This window comes from Sardina pilchardus, chromosome 20 (assembly GCF_963854185.1).
Source record: "Sardina pilchardus chromosome 20, fSarPil1.1, whole genome shotgun sequence".
Lineage (NCBI taxonomy): Eukaryota > Metazoa > Chordata > Actinopteri > Clupeiformes > Clupeidae > Sardina > Sardina pilchardus.
This window is the reverse complement of record NC_085013.1, coordinates 17426945-17443586: the sequence shown is the minus strand read 5'-3', so window position 1 is coordinate 17443586 and position 16642 is coordinate 17426945. Positions and strand designations below refer to the sequence as shown.

Here is a 16642-nt window from a genome sequence, read left to right as displayed (position 1 = left end):
GTCAGGCATGTTAGGCATGGGCTTTAATGACTCGTTTTAAAGGCTGGGGGCGTTAAATGTCTTAGACAACAAACAAATACTAAACAACCTCCGAGAGCTTGTTGAGAGGCTGCCAACACAAGCTAATAAGCTTACGTAAGAATCACATGGACATATAGCAGACTTACATAAACGAATCAAATGTGAGTGAGTGTTGAGGGTCTCAGCAGAATACAGGTTAGTGGTCGCTAACACATGACGCTGGCCAGCTTGGGTCCGTTCTGCTATTTGAGTGGTGGTTTCCATGGCGCATGTGAGCACAATGAGATGGTGTGTGTTGAGACCCAGGGGATCCCCAGCGTGAGGGCATCCTTATAGACGTGTGACTGCAAGTGAGCCAGAGCCGAGCACTAAGACTCAAGCACATCCTCCTCACATGGTTCACTAGACTTGTTGTCAGCCACTGCACTGCCTCACATGGCAGGCCGTCACAGCGGGTCTGACGGGCCCCTGGCCTGCACCCTCTCAGCTTGACCTCTGTCCTCTGGGTCATGACCACCGGACCAACGCGGCTGAAGGTCGGCGGCTGGCAGGGTGTGTGTGTGGGCGTGTGTTTGTTTGTACACACTAATCTCGGAAGTCTGTGTCTTGCAGACAGGAACAGACGTCTGGATTGACTAATATTCCTCTCTGACTTTTTTTTGTTCGGAGCAAGTGTGCGACAGGAAATGGGGCAATTAGGGACAGCTTGCTCCAGCTCAGCATGGGGTTAATATCCAGCGCTCGTAATTAAAAATAAATTACACTTTTCCCCCCTCTTCATTCTCACCCTCTCGTGCTCTCCTGCGGTACATAATCAGGCCTGCTCGTCTTGTCATGGCGCTGTGTTGTGTCCTCCACTCCGTTTGGCTTGGTTTGTTTGCTTGTTTGTGATGACGTAAGCTGTTCCGGCTTGGCCTTCTCCTGCGGCCTGAGATGTGGAGTTTTTGTTTTCAAGTGGTGTGAGTGTGTGTGTGTGTGTGTGAGGGTTGGGTAACACTTTATTTGAAGGGGTCTACATAAGGGTGTCATGTAACCGTCATAAGAATGACATGACACATGTCATGCACATTAATGACACATTATTGATGTTTATGACTGTTGTCATAATGTGTCATTCGGTTTTTGTTATGTCAAGTTGACATTGTTTGAGCGTCATCATTATGACAACTTGACATTAGGCAAGATGACATTATCTGACGGCATCTTTGTCATGACAACTTGACATTAGGCAAGAAAATGTAATCCGTTTACAATATTGTCATGACAACTTGACATATAACTGTGGCCTGACTTATCTTCTAGGTTTTTTAAATGATGAGCCTGAACAATTGGCTGTCATGACACCATTATGAATTGGTCATGAATACTTTTCTTGACCTCAACTACAGTGGTACAGTTTTGACTTGTCATTAAGCTGTCACAAAGAACTATTACTGACCAAAATAGTTTTCTGACAGTGTCATGAATGCTTAACTTTGACCTCAAGTACAGTAAACCATCTGAGATGTTTCCTGAACATGTCATGAAGTGTCATTACACTGTCATGTAGGTTTCATTTCTGTAAATTTACATTTCTGGAACATAGAGTCTGATTTCAAGTATAATAACAACAAACACCATACTCAAGTCATGACTTCAAAGAGTTTATTTCAGCAATGAATTTTGCAAAACCATATATTGTAGAGCCTCGTTGCCATGGGTAGCTATCCTGAGTTCTTTAAAACCACTTCGCTTTGTGATCTCACAATTATATGCAAATTCTATTTACTCTTATTCACACATTCACCACACATGCATTACACTCAATCTTCAATAGTTTTCAATAGGCTAACTCTCAATTTCAGGTATCAATGCAATACAACATCCAAGCAAACAATGTTTTTCTTTTTCATCAAAATAAAATACCAAACCCTATACTATAGCCGGCAGTTATTAAGTAAATAAATAAAAAAAAAATGAGTAGGCTACCCAACCAGCTGTCAGAGTTCGTGTGGCAGGCCTGTAACGTTGCTGGTGTGCGTTGAAGCCTAAAACCAAAATGGCTCTTTCACGCCACTCCAGCACATAGCTCCGGCAGCGCAACAAAGAAAACTCAGCGTGTAGGCTAGATGTCATGGATGGACCAGATGGACAGACGTCTTCAGCGAGGCTCGTGGAGGTTCCAAGAGAGAGTGGCCGTGCAGGCTATCTCACGCAAAGTCATTGACAAGTCGCATCGTGCTAGCAGCTAGCTAGGTCTTGCTGACTAGCTGAAGGCTTTATACTCGTGGGAAATTCTCGTCTCAAAGTTTTCACTTCCAACACAACTTCACCGTCTAGCAGTAATGTTTAAGTAAGTGTTTTACCCACTAAACACAAAGGCTATATTTGTGTTAGTCTGCGGTAAACCTTTCCCGCTCGGCAGTCGTCTTCTCCCTTCTTCTCCCTTCTTCTCCCTGGTGTTGTTTCTTATTTCCTGATTACCCTTGACCTCTAGGTCAATTCTCATTGGCTCAAATAATAGAAATGTAACAAACTACACATTTCCATTCTTTTCACTTTTAGAATCAAAACATAATATCTTTACAACATTTCAGTAACTAGGAAATTATAAACTAAATATATTAATCTAAAGCAATGCATAACCATGAAATTTAATAAACATGAGTTGCGTGCACAAGAGTCAACGTTTCCAGAAGGCCTATGGGTAGGCTATGAATATATTTTGTTTATAATTTCCTAGTTACTGAAATGTTGTCAAGATATTATGTTTTGATTCTAAAAGTGAAAAGGATGGAAATGTGTAGTTTATGTTACATTTGTATTATTTGAGCCAATGAGAATTCAGCTAGAGGTCAAGGGTAATCAGGAAATAAGAAACAACACCAGGGAGAAGAAGGGAGAATGACTGCTGAGAGGGAAAGGTTTACCGCAGCCTAAAACAAATATAGCCTTTGTGTTTAGTGGGTATAACACTTACTTAAACATTACTGCTAGACGGTGAAGTTGTGTTGGAAGTGAAAACTTCGAGACGAGAATTTCCCACGAGTATAAAGCCTTCAGCTAGTCAGCAAGACCTAGCTAGCTGCTAGCACGATGCGACTTGTCAATGACTTTGCGTTAAAGCCTGCACGGCCACTCTCTCTTGGAACCTACAAGAGCCTCGCTGAAGACTTCTGTCCATCTGGTCCATCCATGACATCTAGCCTACACGCTGAGTTTTCTTTGTTGCGCTGCCGGAGCTATGTGCTGGAGTGGCGTGAAAGAGCCATTTTGGTTTTAGGCTTCAACGCACACCAGCAACGTTACAGGCCTGCCACACGAACTCTGACAGCTGGTTGGGTAGCCTACTCATTTTTTATTTATTTACTTAATAACTGCCGGCTATAGTATAGGGTTTGATATTTTATTTTGATGAAAAAGAAAAACATTGTTTGCTTGGATGTTGGTTGTATTACATTTGATACCTGAAACTGAAAGTTAGCCTATTGAAAACTATTGAAGATTGAGTGTAATGCATATGTGATGAATGTGTAAATAAGAGTAAATAGAATTTGCATATAATTTAGGGATCACTAAGCTAAGTGGTTATATTTCAAATAGAGGTGATGAATGAACGCTTGGATTAATTTGTTTATTTAATACTTTAAAGAACTCAGGATAGCTACCCATGGCAACGAGGTGCTACAATGTATTATGGTTTAGCAAAATTCATTGCTGAAATAAACTCTTTGAAGTCATGACTTGAGTATGGTGTTTGTTGTTATTATACTTGAAATTAGACTCAATGTTCCAGAAATGTAAAATGTACAGAAATGAAACCTACATGACAGTGTAATGACACTTCGTGACATGTTCAGGAAACATCTCAGATGGTTCACTGTACTTGAGGTCAGAGGTAAGCATTCATGACACTGTCAGAAAACTATTTTGGTCAGTAATAGTTCTTTGTGACAGCTTAATGACAAGTCAAAACTGTACCACTGTAGTTGAGGTCAAGAAAAGTATTCATGACCAATTCATAATGGTGTCATGACAGCCAATTGTTCAGGCTCATCATTTAAAAAACCTAGAAGATAAGTCAGGCCAAACACAGTTATATGTCAAGTTGTCATGACAATATTGTAAACGGATTACATTTTCTTGCCTAATGTCAAGTTGTCATGACAAAGATACCGTCAGATAATGTCATCTTGCCTAATGTCAAGTTGTCATAATGATGACGCTCAAACAATGTCAACTTGACATAACAAAAACCGAATGACACATTATGACAACAGTCATAAACATCAATAATGTGTCATTAATGTGCATGACATGTGTCATGTCATTCTTATGACGGTTACATGACACCCTTATGTAGACCCCTTCAAATAAAGTGTTACCATGTTGTTAGGTTGGGGGTTGACGTGGGTGTGTGTGTGTGTGTGTGTGGTGTCATTCGGTGCTGGTAGGCTGCGGCACAGATGGATCAGTGGAGGGGGTCCTGCCTGAGCCTCCAACTCCTACTCTCTGCGCTCTCGACGGCTGTCTGTCTGACTCCTGTCAAAGCAGCAGAAACAAGCAGTGGCCCTCCCACACAGAGGAACGTGATGGAGAGAGGGGAAGAGAGCAGCTCGTCATCTCTCACACACTAGCGCCATGGAAGTAGCACACTTCCAAATGGACTTGATTTTACACACACACACACACACACACACAGGTCACCATGAGGGTCACATGACATGGTGCACTACTGTAAGCGTTGTGGTCTGTGCATGGAACATGATGGGATGTTTCCGTCTCTGTTTCTATGAGCAACACTATTCCCATTGCTCCCATTAACTATGGAAACAACTGGAATGACATCGTGACTCTGGACACTGACTCAACTTCTCTCTCTCTCTCTCTCTCTCTCTCCCTCTCTCTCCCTCTCTCTCTGCGTCTGCAGGAGAGTACATCAAGACCTGGCGGCCGAGGTATTTCCTGCTGAAGAGCGACGGTACGTTTATCGGCTATAAGGAGCGGCCGCAAGATGTGGATCAGCTGGAGACGCCTCTGAACAACTTCTCCGTGGGCCGTGAGTCAAGCTGACACTTCACACAGCTCGCATCTCAGTACACCCACACACACATGCACGCACGCACGCACGCACACTCACACACACACACACACACACACCCACACACATACACACAGCAGCACACAGTGATAAGTCTTACTGTGTCCTCCGTACTATCAAACCTTGAAAAGATTATCCTTAAGGGAAGAAACATTTTGAAAGAATTTGGTGATTAGATTGTCCATTTGATTTTTTTTTCTCCATTTCTTGTAAATCTCCACTCCAAAACAGGTGTAGTGCCATAGTGCAGTGTTAGCGTTAATGCAGCCAGAACAGGAGCACTGAAAGGCAACCCCTCATATTAAATATGATAGTCACCCCACTTTCACTACCGAGAATCAAAACTCCTAGAGAGTCAACATCCTCTATCCCCCCCCCCCCCCCCCACACACACACCTCAAGCATATGTCTGCACGTGTTGTCCATGTTCCGTCACGTTCCAGCACGTTCTAGATGGCACGGCTCAGCAGAACCAGGCAGACAGAACAGAGTGGAGCTGTGCTGTGCTCTGTGGAGATGATTGAGCACGCTAATTAGACAGCATATTGTTTGTTAAACAAAACGCTTCCTCCTGACACTCCTGAGTTATTGTGGTTATTAAGTGCCTGATCTGAATTATTTATCTATGTGAGTATGCGTGCGTGCGTGCGTGCCTGTATGTGTGTGTGTGTGTGTGTGTGTGTGTGTGTGTGTGTGTGTGTGTGTGTGGCTCTTAATGCTTGTATCCGAGTGTATAGGACTGCATGTGTATGTGGGCATTGTATGCGCATATGTGTGTATGCGTGTGTGTGTGTGTCTGTGTGTCAGTCTGTCCGTACTTGGTACTTGTACTTGGTATTTGTGTGTTTGAGCGGTGTCAGTGTGTGTGTGTTTGTGAGTATGTGTGTGTCTATTTGAGGAGTTCTGGTGTGTGTGTGTGTGTGTGAGTGTGTGTGTGTGTGTGATGGAGAAGCTGCAGACGGCTGTGTCTGCTGGTCGTCTTTGCTCCGCTGATGAGCCGTGCTGGAGCTCAGTGGTGTCCCACGCTGAGATGCTCCATCTCTGCGACAGCCAGCCTGTCTGTCTGTGTGTGTGTGTGTGTCTGTGTGTGTGTGTGTGTGTATTCTGCTCCTGACACCAGGCCTTCTCTCCAACCTCCAAATGCCTCATTTTTCCTCTCTCTCTCTCTCTCTCTCTCTCTCTCTCTCTCTCTCTCTCTCTCTCTCTCTCTCTCTCTTTCTCTTTCTCTCTCTCTCTCTGTGCCGTCTGCTGGCCACAGATGTTTAGTAAACTTGTGATGTGAGTTGAATTGTTAGCTCAGCTCTGTTTGTCTCTACCTGTCAGAGGGGGAGGCAGGAGGCAGCCTAGTCATTAGCCCAAGCCATGGGCAGAGGCGGTCTGCTCCTAATGTCTGTCCACCCTGCTCAGGACATGCTGTCTGGGAGGACATGCTGTATAGTACACCAGCCAGAATGGGAAATCATCACTTTGCATTGCTGTGACATTTGGTCATGTAGATAAAAAAGATAACCTATCAAATGAAGACAAAGGCCCTCATGAGTTAGAGTGGAGAGAGAAACCGTCAGAGCACTGTATAATGGCCTGTGCACACTACACGATTTCAGCCCGATTTTGCCACGATTGTCGTGGCCGACAAATTTCCATTGTCGTGTCCGAATATTCAAAGTCAGGAACGACGTTTGAAGGAGGAGGCGTCTTGCGATGTGACATGTTCAATGACCCACGATTTATTGTCTGCGACATTCTACGACGTTACGACCAAAAGTCTAGCATGTCATAATTTTTGGGGAATCTCCTACGACTCCCGTGTTGACACTGAAACTGTGACGACACACGACGATAAGGCTACGATAGATGATCTTGTAATGTGGCCACTCTTACTACACTCTCGTGTAGTCTGTACAGGCCATAATGCTTTAGAACTTAGAACCCTTGTTTAATGTTAGATCCAGTGTATGTATTAACCTTGTGTAAGTAAGTGTGTCATGCTGTGGCTTATTTTAGTTTCATAAGAAAGTGGTGCATCACAGAGACCTCTCTGAGCCTCCTGTGGACCTCACACTACACCTGCTCTGCTCTCTCCCTCTCTTTTTCCTTTTCTTGTGTGTGTGTGTGTGTGTGTGTGTGTGTGTGTGTGTGTGTGTGTGTTTGAGTGTGTGTGTGTTGTAGGTCAGGTGTGAGTATGCTTGTGATGGAGAAAGAGGATTGTTATATAGCAGGTGTGTGTGTTTGTGTTTGTGTGTGTGTGTCTGTGTCTGTGTGTATGCGTGTGTGTCTGTCTCTGTGTGTATCTGTCTGTTTGAATTCGATGCTTTGCAGATGGATAGCATGGATAGGTCTGCATTTGTGTGGCATTACGGTAACTGTAACAATAACGGTACGGTAACAGAAAGGAAAAACACAGGTAGTGATGGAGAAACACCTAAAGAGACCAAGATCGGAAGGAGAGTGTGTGAGAGAGGGGATCAAGAGAAAATGAGAGAGTGATACAGAAAGAGAGAGAGAGGAAGAGAGAGAGAGAGAGAGAGAGGGTGGCGATAAAGATAAATGAGTCTAAGAGCGCTGCTCTCCCTGTGTCCCCCTGTGTCCTGCTGCTGCTGCTGGCCTGTGCTGGCCGCGGGCTCCTGCGCCGCTGCAGAGTGTCAGCTGATGAAGACGGAGCGGCCCAAGCCCAACACATTCATTATCCGCTGCCTGCAGTGGACCACGGTCATCGAGCGCACCTTCCACGTGGAGACTCCCGAGGAGAGGTCAGTCACACTCTCTCTCTCTCTCTCTCTCTCTCTCTCTCTCTCTCACTCACACGCATACACCATAAAAGAACACAAACACAACTACAGTATGCACGCACACACACATCTGCACGCATACACACACACCAGTACTCAGGCACGCAGATTTGCACACACATCCGTGTGCCCCTGATACACATGAGGATGGATGTGTAGAAAACCATGTCCATACTTCAGCTATTAATATCAGTGTTCATTCTGATGGGGATGGAAGATATAAACATTATATGGGTTTCCCTTTAAAGCTATGAAGTTTGACTATAAAGGCATACTGGTGTACAGTAGTGTTTCTGGCCAGGGAATCAGTGTGGCCAAGTAAACGTGCACACCGAGATGATTCAAAAAACTGTTTTGGATTGCAGACACAAAAACCGTAGTCATACAGTACTAGCTGTCATACAATTGCCATACCCGTGCTTGTCCTCTTCATAGCATTTATATTGAACGTTTATGAAAAGCAGATGCTGTCTGTGACATATCGTTACTGTTCCTTACTTCAAATTAGACTGTGATATAAATGTTAGACCACACTGCCTAGGACCACATTACAGTATATTCTTATACACACAGACAGACAAGTCACACAGACAAATGCTCACAGACATACAGATATGTGAGTATTTATGTAGACATAGAGAAGTGTCCACAAATAAGTCCAATTGCTCTGTAAACTTTCCCTTCAGATAAGGCAAGTCCCACGATAGCCCCAGTTCCCCACACACACACACACTTCTTTTCTATTGCCCTTCATAGCTCTGAGATGCACAATGTTTCACATCACCAGTTGTCATCTCGCCTGTAATCAACATGATGTGGTCTCTTGTTGCATTCAGTGTGAATGGAGCTTTACATTTTTCTCTCCCCTCTCCCTCCCTTTGGTCATATTTCCATACACACTCACTGCTACTACTTCGACATGGGTCAACAACTACATTATTCAAATCATACACACAAACAGAGGCAGACATCCCGGGTTCAGAAAGTAAAAGTCCATCCAAGTATTTGATCCAACTATTTAGTAAACCAGCTCATCCTAATAAGCAGCCGGGTAGATCAGGTAATTAGTGATATCACCTGTGTTAAGTGCACAGGTAGAAAGAATATATGGCAGGACTTTTACCCTGTTGAACCGGGATGTCCGCCTCTACACACACACACACACACACACACACACACACACACACACACACACACAAATGAACACTTTCACTTCTAGAATACTTTGACGCAGTAATATACACTCACAACCCCTCAGCTTCTCTCTTATAAAACCAATCTCAGTGATGCTGAATAATAACTAGGATCTTAATCGTGCTCATTACCCTTATTGGGAAAAGGTGACCCTTTCCTCTGTGGTCTGTGATCTGACTGTTCCTCCCCACCTCGCCCCACCTGCACAGGGAGGAGTGGACGAAGGCCATCCAGGCGGTGGCGGACGGCCTCCAGAAGCAGGAGGAGGAGATGATGGAGTCGGAACCGGACCCCATGGACATGGAGATGTATCTGACCAAACGCCTCAAAGTGGTGAGTGGCTCAGCCTGGCGTAGTTAGATGATCTGATCGCTACTGCTTGAGCTGATCCCTATAGCTTTGCATCATCGTTAGTATCGTTTACATTCATTTATATCAAAGCAGTGATTGGAAAAACACAGCAGCATTGTTTTACACAAGGCCCCAACAGACCAGACACAGCACATTAATAAAATAAACTTGCTATGCTACCAACTGCTTTTAGTACATTGTTGATTTTGGAGGAGCAGCATGTATGTGTGTGTACCTACAGACACAAGAACGTGCACACACACACACACACACACACACACACACACACACACACAGCTTAACACAAGATAGCATGTCCCCATCAGTCTCATAGCAAAGTACACACATGCCTGTGCTCAGGGTCTCTGCTCTACACAGCTGCAGATAGGATATCATGCACACACCCCGTTTTTAGCCTTCTTCCTCAAAGCCAGGGTCAAAGGTCGGTGTGCCCTAGCAGCGCCCCACTCACCCAGCTATCAGAGGAAGAGCACATGCCAGTCCACGCCAGCGACGGCGTAAATGTTGTGGTGGCATCTCTTGCCACTAAAGCGTCACTAAGGGCTCACGTGCATCATCACAATACAGAGTCCCATCTCACCGCATGGGTTGCTTCTGTTTTTCACTTGCTGTTTCACACCTGCCAAATAAGGTGTGCTTGAGCATAGCGTGTAAATTTATTTGTTTGTTTACTGTTTAGCGTTTGTTTGTTTTCTCTGTTTGTGATTGCTGTTGTTGTTGTCCTCCACACAGACTATGCATGACTTTGAATACCTCAAGCTGCTGGGCAAAGGCACTTTTGGGAAAGTGATCCTGGTGAAGGAGAAGGCCACGGGGAGGTACTACGCCATGAAGATCCTCAAGAAGGAAGTCATCGTGGCCAAAGTGAGTAGGGCCAAGGGCCCACATACTGAAATAGAGAGCGGTTAGTGTGTGTGTGTGTGTGTGGGGCGGGGTGATGTTGATGTGTGTGTTTGCATAGAAGTGAGTAAAGAGTGACCTAATTGGGGCATAGAGACCGAAGGAAGCAAAGCAGTATGTGTTTGTGTGTGTGTTTGTGTGTGTGTGTGTGTGTGTGTGTGTGTGTGTGTGTGTGTGTGTGTGTGTGTGTCAATGTGTGTTTATGTGTTTATGTAAGTGAAACACACCACTCTCATAAACTTTTACCTCTCTCTCCCTCTCTCTCTCTCCCTCTCTCCCTCTCTCTGTCCCTCTCTCTCACAGGATGAAGTGGCACACACTCTCACAGAGAACCGAGTGCTCCAGAACTCCAAGCACCCGTTCTTGACGGTGAGAGACTCCTCTCATCCCCCCCCCCCCCTTACTAGCCCACCACTCCACCATATGAATGAGTGCTCAGCAGGCCCGTGAATGCCCACGCCTCCTCTCATCATCTCTCTGGCCTCTGAGCGGCCATTCAGCCTCCCGCGTCCAGTTTTTTTGTTTTAGGAGCGCTTGAGCAGCGCTTCCAGAGGCAGAGAGAGAGAGGGAGAGGGAGAGATGGAGGGAGTGAGGGAGAGATGGAGGGAGAGAGGACCATTTAGTATGTCAATCCCATCACCTGCTGCCTCTTTTCCCCGCCTTCTTCCTGATGATTCTCACTCTGATTGGACGATGGAGTTGACTGTGTGCAGTGCTTTGAGTGATGCCTTCAGAGATGTGAAGTTGTGTCCAGTGTTTCTCACCGAGTCGTCTTTGAATCCGTGCAGCGTCCTGTCTCAAGTGGTTCCTCTGTGCGCCCCCTCCACTGAAGGGCTCTTCTTCCTCTCTCTGCTTTGTTGCCACTTTATTGCCGTGAAGAACTCCAGAGTAGAAGCGAAAAGGAAACAAGTCCAGTGGTTAATGAAGAGCTGTTTGTGAGGTTCTGGGTGTAGCCCAAGTTGCCAACGCCATTTTGATTTTGGTAGAAGTGCTTTGGGGCTGTGCACACTTGTGTTTGGCCATTTTCATAAATTTGAGTAGGTAGCGAACATTAAAAGAAAGCACTGTGATGTACAAGATAAACAAGCAAAACAACCCAAATATTTGAATAAAAGAAATAAGATAAGATTCAAATATTCAAAATATAAAATGATTTTTAGAAAATGTTTTGGGAAGAAAGTTTTCTTCACATAAATGCTGGCACTAGAAGGCTTAACTGTAAATATATGACTGATTGGTTGTGTTTCATTGAGCTCTATTGTTGATTCCCTCCTGTGCTCAGGGCCTGAAATACTCCTTCCAGACCCACGACCGCCTGTGTTTCGTCATGGAGTACGCCAACGGAGGAGAGGTGAGCACATCCACTTGTGACTTTTTTTTCTATACAAGGGCAACAAAATATGATCTCACTATGCTGACTTCTTTAAGCAACTATTAGTGTCTGAGTGTGCATTAATAAGAAGGGTCTCCAGGGCAGAGTGCAGTGTTAAAATGTTGCCTACGGTGTGAATCAGCTCAGAGCTGATCTGAACTGAGGAAGTCAAGCCAGTTGTTCTCTTTCCTCCTCCTCCCCGCAGCTGTTCTTCCACCTCTCGCGAGAACGTGTGTTCTCTGAGGAGCGCGCTCGGTTCTACGGGGCAGAGATCGTCTCGGCGCTGGACTACCTGCATGCCGAGAGGAATGTGGTCTACAGGGACCTGAAGGTAGTCAATCTCCTGATGTGTGTGTGTCTTTGTGTCTGTGTGTCTGTGTGTGTGTTCATCAACATGCATTTGTGTATAAGGGCGTGTTCGTATGAGTGTATGTGTGAATGTTTGTGTACGTGACCCATGTCTTTGTGTGTGCGGGTCTTAGTCTCATTTCTCCTCCTCAATGCGCGCACACACACACACACACACACACACACACACAGTCCACTGCCCCTTGTCCTGCTCGCTGAGTCTGCACATCTGCAGTTCACCCTCTCAGCCACCCATAACTGCCCCTCCCTCTCTCTCTCTCTCTCTCTCTCCCTCCCTCTCTCTCTCTGTGCCTCTCTGGGAAAAGGCGATTTGTTTGTTGTTTGCGGTCTTGCGGCGTGGCTGCAATTTGCATGGGGCGCAGGCCAGCTTCTGGGCTATGTTCCGTTCAGCCATGTCCTGACTCAGACCTCCATAGCAGCTGGGCCTGACACACACACACACACACACACACATACACTAACACACACACTAAAACACACACACACACACACCCTCACACACCTGACAAACTCTCTTGCTCGCTTTCTCTCAGTCTCTCTCTCTTTCTCACATACACACACACACACACACACACACACAAACTCACAGCTGACTGATGACTCCAACATGGCCAACGCAAAAGAGCAGCCACCTCAGATTTATATTTAGTTTGCATATTGTGCTTACTCTTTTGATGTCTGCTATGTTATCACCTTTGCATGCATTACTCTCCCAAATAAAAACAGAAACACATGCACAAACTCTTTAAACAGCAGTGTGTGTGACTTTGGACAAGATTTGTGTGGGACGGCAGGCGGAGAGAGAGCACACTTGGGCGTGGGTTTGTGTGTGTGTGTGTGTGTGTGTGTGTGTGTGTGCTGGGCTCTGGACGGTGCTGCTGGGGGCTTGTGCTCCTCTTGTGAGACTGTCCTGTCCTGTCCAGCAGGCAATCAGCTGTAGCAGAGCGCCAGTCGGGCCGGCGTGTGATTGATGACCGGGGCAGAGGGAGGGGCTAGGGGGGGAATCCGCTGCCCCCATTTCCTCCAGATGATGAAACCGAAGCTCCAGCAGCGCGCACACACACACACACACACACACAGACACACACACACACTCTTCCCCCACCCTTCTCTCCAGCCCCTCTCTACCACCCCTCCCTCCTACATCTCTCTCTGTCTCGCTCCCTCTCTCTCTCCCCTGCCCTCCCCCCACACACACACACACACACACACACACACACACACCCTACACTTTTTCTCTCCTCACACACACACACACACAAACACACACGTCTTCTCTCCTTATCTGGGAGCATGAGCTCAGCTCCCAGGCTGCTAAGGTTTTGGCCAAAGTGCCAGGGTAGCAGGATGAGGCCGCTAGGATGTGCTGACTGCTGACTGTGGGGCTGTGGGTGGTGTGTGTGTGTGTGTGTGTGTGTGTGTGTGAGGTGCGGGGTGTGGCTGGCCTCTGCTGCTGCTGCTGCTGCTACTGGCCCACGTGGGCCTCACAGCTGCCAGGTGACTTTCCTCAGCCCAGAGGACACGGGACAATATTAGCGCATGCGGGGGGTGCTAGCTGCAAACGCTTAGTCACAGGCCATACACACACACACACACACACACACACACACACACACACACACACACACATACGTCCATATGTACACTATACACTCACATACACTCATCTACATATTACACACACACACACACACATTCCTCAGAGCACTTTCAGTAGCATATCTATGCCTGAACCACTAGACCGTGGCTGGTCTACCAGGAGTCTTGACCGCTGTTGTAGAGACAGAAAGGTCATAGATCAGTGACCCACAACGGACAGGTTGAAATGGCCACTTCTGTTTGAGTTGCGATTGGCTCAAGCCAGTTGTGCATTGTTGCTGTATCCTGCGTCATGTTGTATGATGTCAGTTTGTCTTGCTTGTTGATTGGCCACTGTGGGAAGTCCCCAGCCAATAGCAACTGCATCCTTATCTTCTTTACATCTCTATCATCTGTATTACTGAAATATACATACAGTATAACGTATGCAATATATATTATTATTATACATTGCAGTGGAATGAGCTTTTCTCTCTTTCTCCTCCCTGTCTCCCCGTAGCTGGAAAACCTGATGCTGGACAAAGACGGACACATCAAGATCACGGACTTCGGCCTGTGCAAGGAGGGCATCACAGACGGCGCCACCATGAAGACCTTCTGTGGAACCCCCGAGTACCTGGCCCCAGAGGTACAGTCCACCACCCCGTCCACACACTCGGCCCCTGACCCTACCCCTGTCCAGTCAGGCCCACATCTGGTCCCTTCTCTGGTACTTGTGAATCTCACAGTCTGTCCCAGAGACCCGCGGCGGGGTCCGGAAGGGATGTGCTAACTGATCCGGGATCAGGTATCAGGGCCAGATCAGGGCCAGATCCTTTGGCTCCGGACTCAGCACCTGCGCCAATGACCTTGAAAACTTGAAGCGTGTTTGTGTGTGTGTGTGTGTGTGTGTGTGTGTGTGTGTGTGTGTGTGTGTGTGTGTGTGTGTGTGTGTGTGCGTGTGCATGTGCGTGTGCGTGTGTGTGTGTGCGTGTGTGTGTGTGTGTGAGGATCATGGTGAGCTGGTTCAGGATGGCCAGTGTACCCAGTAAGGTGTTGAGCCAGGAGAGGGTGTCCCTGTGCAGTGCAGCTGTGCTAGCTCAGGGCCACATCCGCTCCCTCCTCCTCCACCATCAGTGCTGCTAATCTCACCCAGAGGCCACGAGAGCACACACCTGAGATCTGTTCTGGGATCAGCCTCCATCTTGGGTGTGGATGACCTTGAGGGTCATACTGTAAGCGAGGGTGTTGGTGTGTGCTTCCTGGTCATCCTCAGTGAGTTGAGCTGGCTGGACGTTGTCATAGTGAGGTGTAATGGAGAGGCGGTTTCACTTGGCTCCCCCTTGATTCATAATTTACATGCCACATGGAGGAACACACCGCGTGTCCTGCTGAAGTATTCACTCATTCAGCCCCATGCTAACTTTCACATGGACCACTCAGGTTTCCTGTGTGTGAGCGTCATGAAACAGCACGCAGGGCACCAAGGAAGGGAAGGGGTGAATGAAGAAACGAGTGGAGAAAGAGAAGAGGGTCTTCCATACAGCTTTCTTTCTTTCTCTCTTCCTTACTTTTTTCTTTCTTTCTTTTTGTCTTTCTTTCTTTCTCTATCTCCATCTCTCTTTCTCCGTTCTATATCTATCTTGACCGGTATGCCTCAGCAGCTAGGGATTGGGAGGAGGAACCTAGTCACAGTGCAACACTTTGACTGCTCTAGTCTAGAAGGTTCCAGCGTGGAGCGTGTGGGTACTGGTTAGAGCTGACCAGACCAGGCATGCCCACTTGGTGCAGTGTGTGGGGAAGTGTGGGCTTATAGCAGCTGTTTGTTTATGTCTGCCCAATATGTAATGGTTTATCCCACCAAAGAGACCTGTGGCACAGAGACGTGTGTGTGTGTGTGTGTGTGTGTGTTTGTGTGTGTGTGTGTGTCCAAGGCATAGCCACCCACACCCCATTTTCAAGAGGCCACATTAGTAGGGTGTGGTAGTCCCCATGGCGTGCAGGTATGACATGCGTTTAAGTGTAACATGATAGGGTATTGTGTGTGTGTGTGTGTGTGTGTGTGTGTGTGTGTGCGCGCACTCTCAGAGGAATGTTTTCCGGGAGAAGGGTGCCCATGTTGACACAGTTGCCGCCTCGTTGTTTTTAGCCCCCTTATGGAATCTGCCCAGGGGGTGGGCGGTGATGATGTCTATGTGTGTGTGTGTGTCTCTGTGTGTGTCTTGGGGGGCAGTGGGTGTGGTGGTGGTGGGGTGTGTGTGTGTGTGTGTGTGTGTGTGTGTGTGTGTGTAGTGCGTTGAGGGAGTGCGGTGTGGCAGTTATTGTAGTGTGTGTGAGTGAGTTGAGGGATGTGGTCGTGGTGTGTATGTGTATGTTAAGGAGTGTGTGTGTGTGTGTGTGTGTGTGTGTGTGTGTCTGTGTGTGTGTGTGTGTGTGTGTGTGCTTGGCAGCTCGTAGGGAAACGTGAGCTTCCGTCCCATGAGAAGAGGGCCAGTACAGGGCGTGTGCAGCTGCCTGTGGGCTGTGGGCTGTGCTGGGTGCTGAGGGGGCCCTGTGCCACACAGCTGCCTGGCATTCCTCCCCCCTGACCTGGGCTCAGGGCGCGCCACGTGGGCCTCTCTCCACCCTGGACCCCACGCCAGGCTCCCCGCTGGACCCCAACACACACATTTTATGGGCTCTCTCTCTCCATACCGCTATCCTGGCACTGTAGCAGGTGTTTAAGTGTTTGGTGTGTGTGTGTGTGTGTGTGTGTGTGTGTGTGTGTGTGTGTGTGTGTGTGGGAGGACAAGTTGATGTTTGTGTTACATTTGTATAAAATATTAATACGTATATTCATTGAAGAGTTACAGTATTTTATGTGAGCCTGTTGATATTGAAGGTCTCTCTGTGTGTGTGTGTGTGTGTGTGTGTGTGTGTGTGTGTGTGTGTGTGTCCATTGTCCTGATGTGAGGGAAGGTGATCTCA

At 47.0% G+C, this 16642-nt stretch overlaps 1 protein-coding gene across 1 annotated transcript in view; it reads left to right on the top strand.

The window, feature by feature from the left end:
* Window positions 1–16642, top strand: part of akt1 (v-akt murine thymoma viral oncogene homolog 1) — a 56594-nt gene that overhangs the window by 31013 nt on the left and 8939 nt on the right. Inside the window, exons 3-10 of the mRNA XM_062523723.1 lie at window positions 4931–5059; window positions 7740–7851; window positions 9294–9417; window positions 10189–10320; window positions 10660–10725; window positions 11639–11707; window positions 11934–12059; window positions 14196–14324. Of these exons, the coding sequence (XP_062379707.1) occupies window positions 4931–5059; window positions 7740–7851; window positions 9294–9417; window positions 10189–10320; window positions 10660–10725; window positions 11639–11707; window positions 11934–12059; window positions 14196–14324 (887 nt within the window). The remainder of the gene's footprint in view (window positions 1–4930; window positions 5060–7739; window positions 7852–9293; window positions 9418–10188; window positions 10321–10659; window positions 10726–11638; window positions 11708–11933; window positions 12060–14195; window positions 14325–16642) is intronic.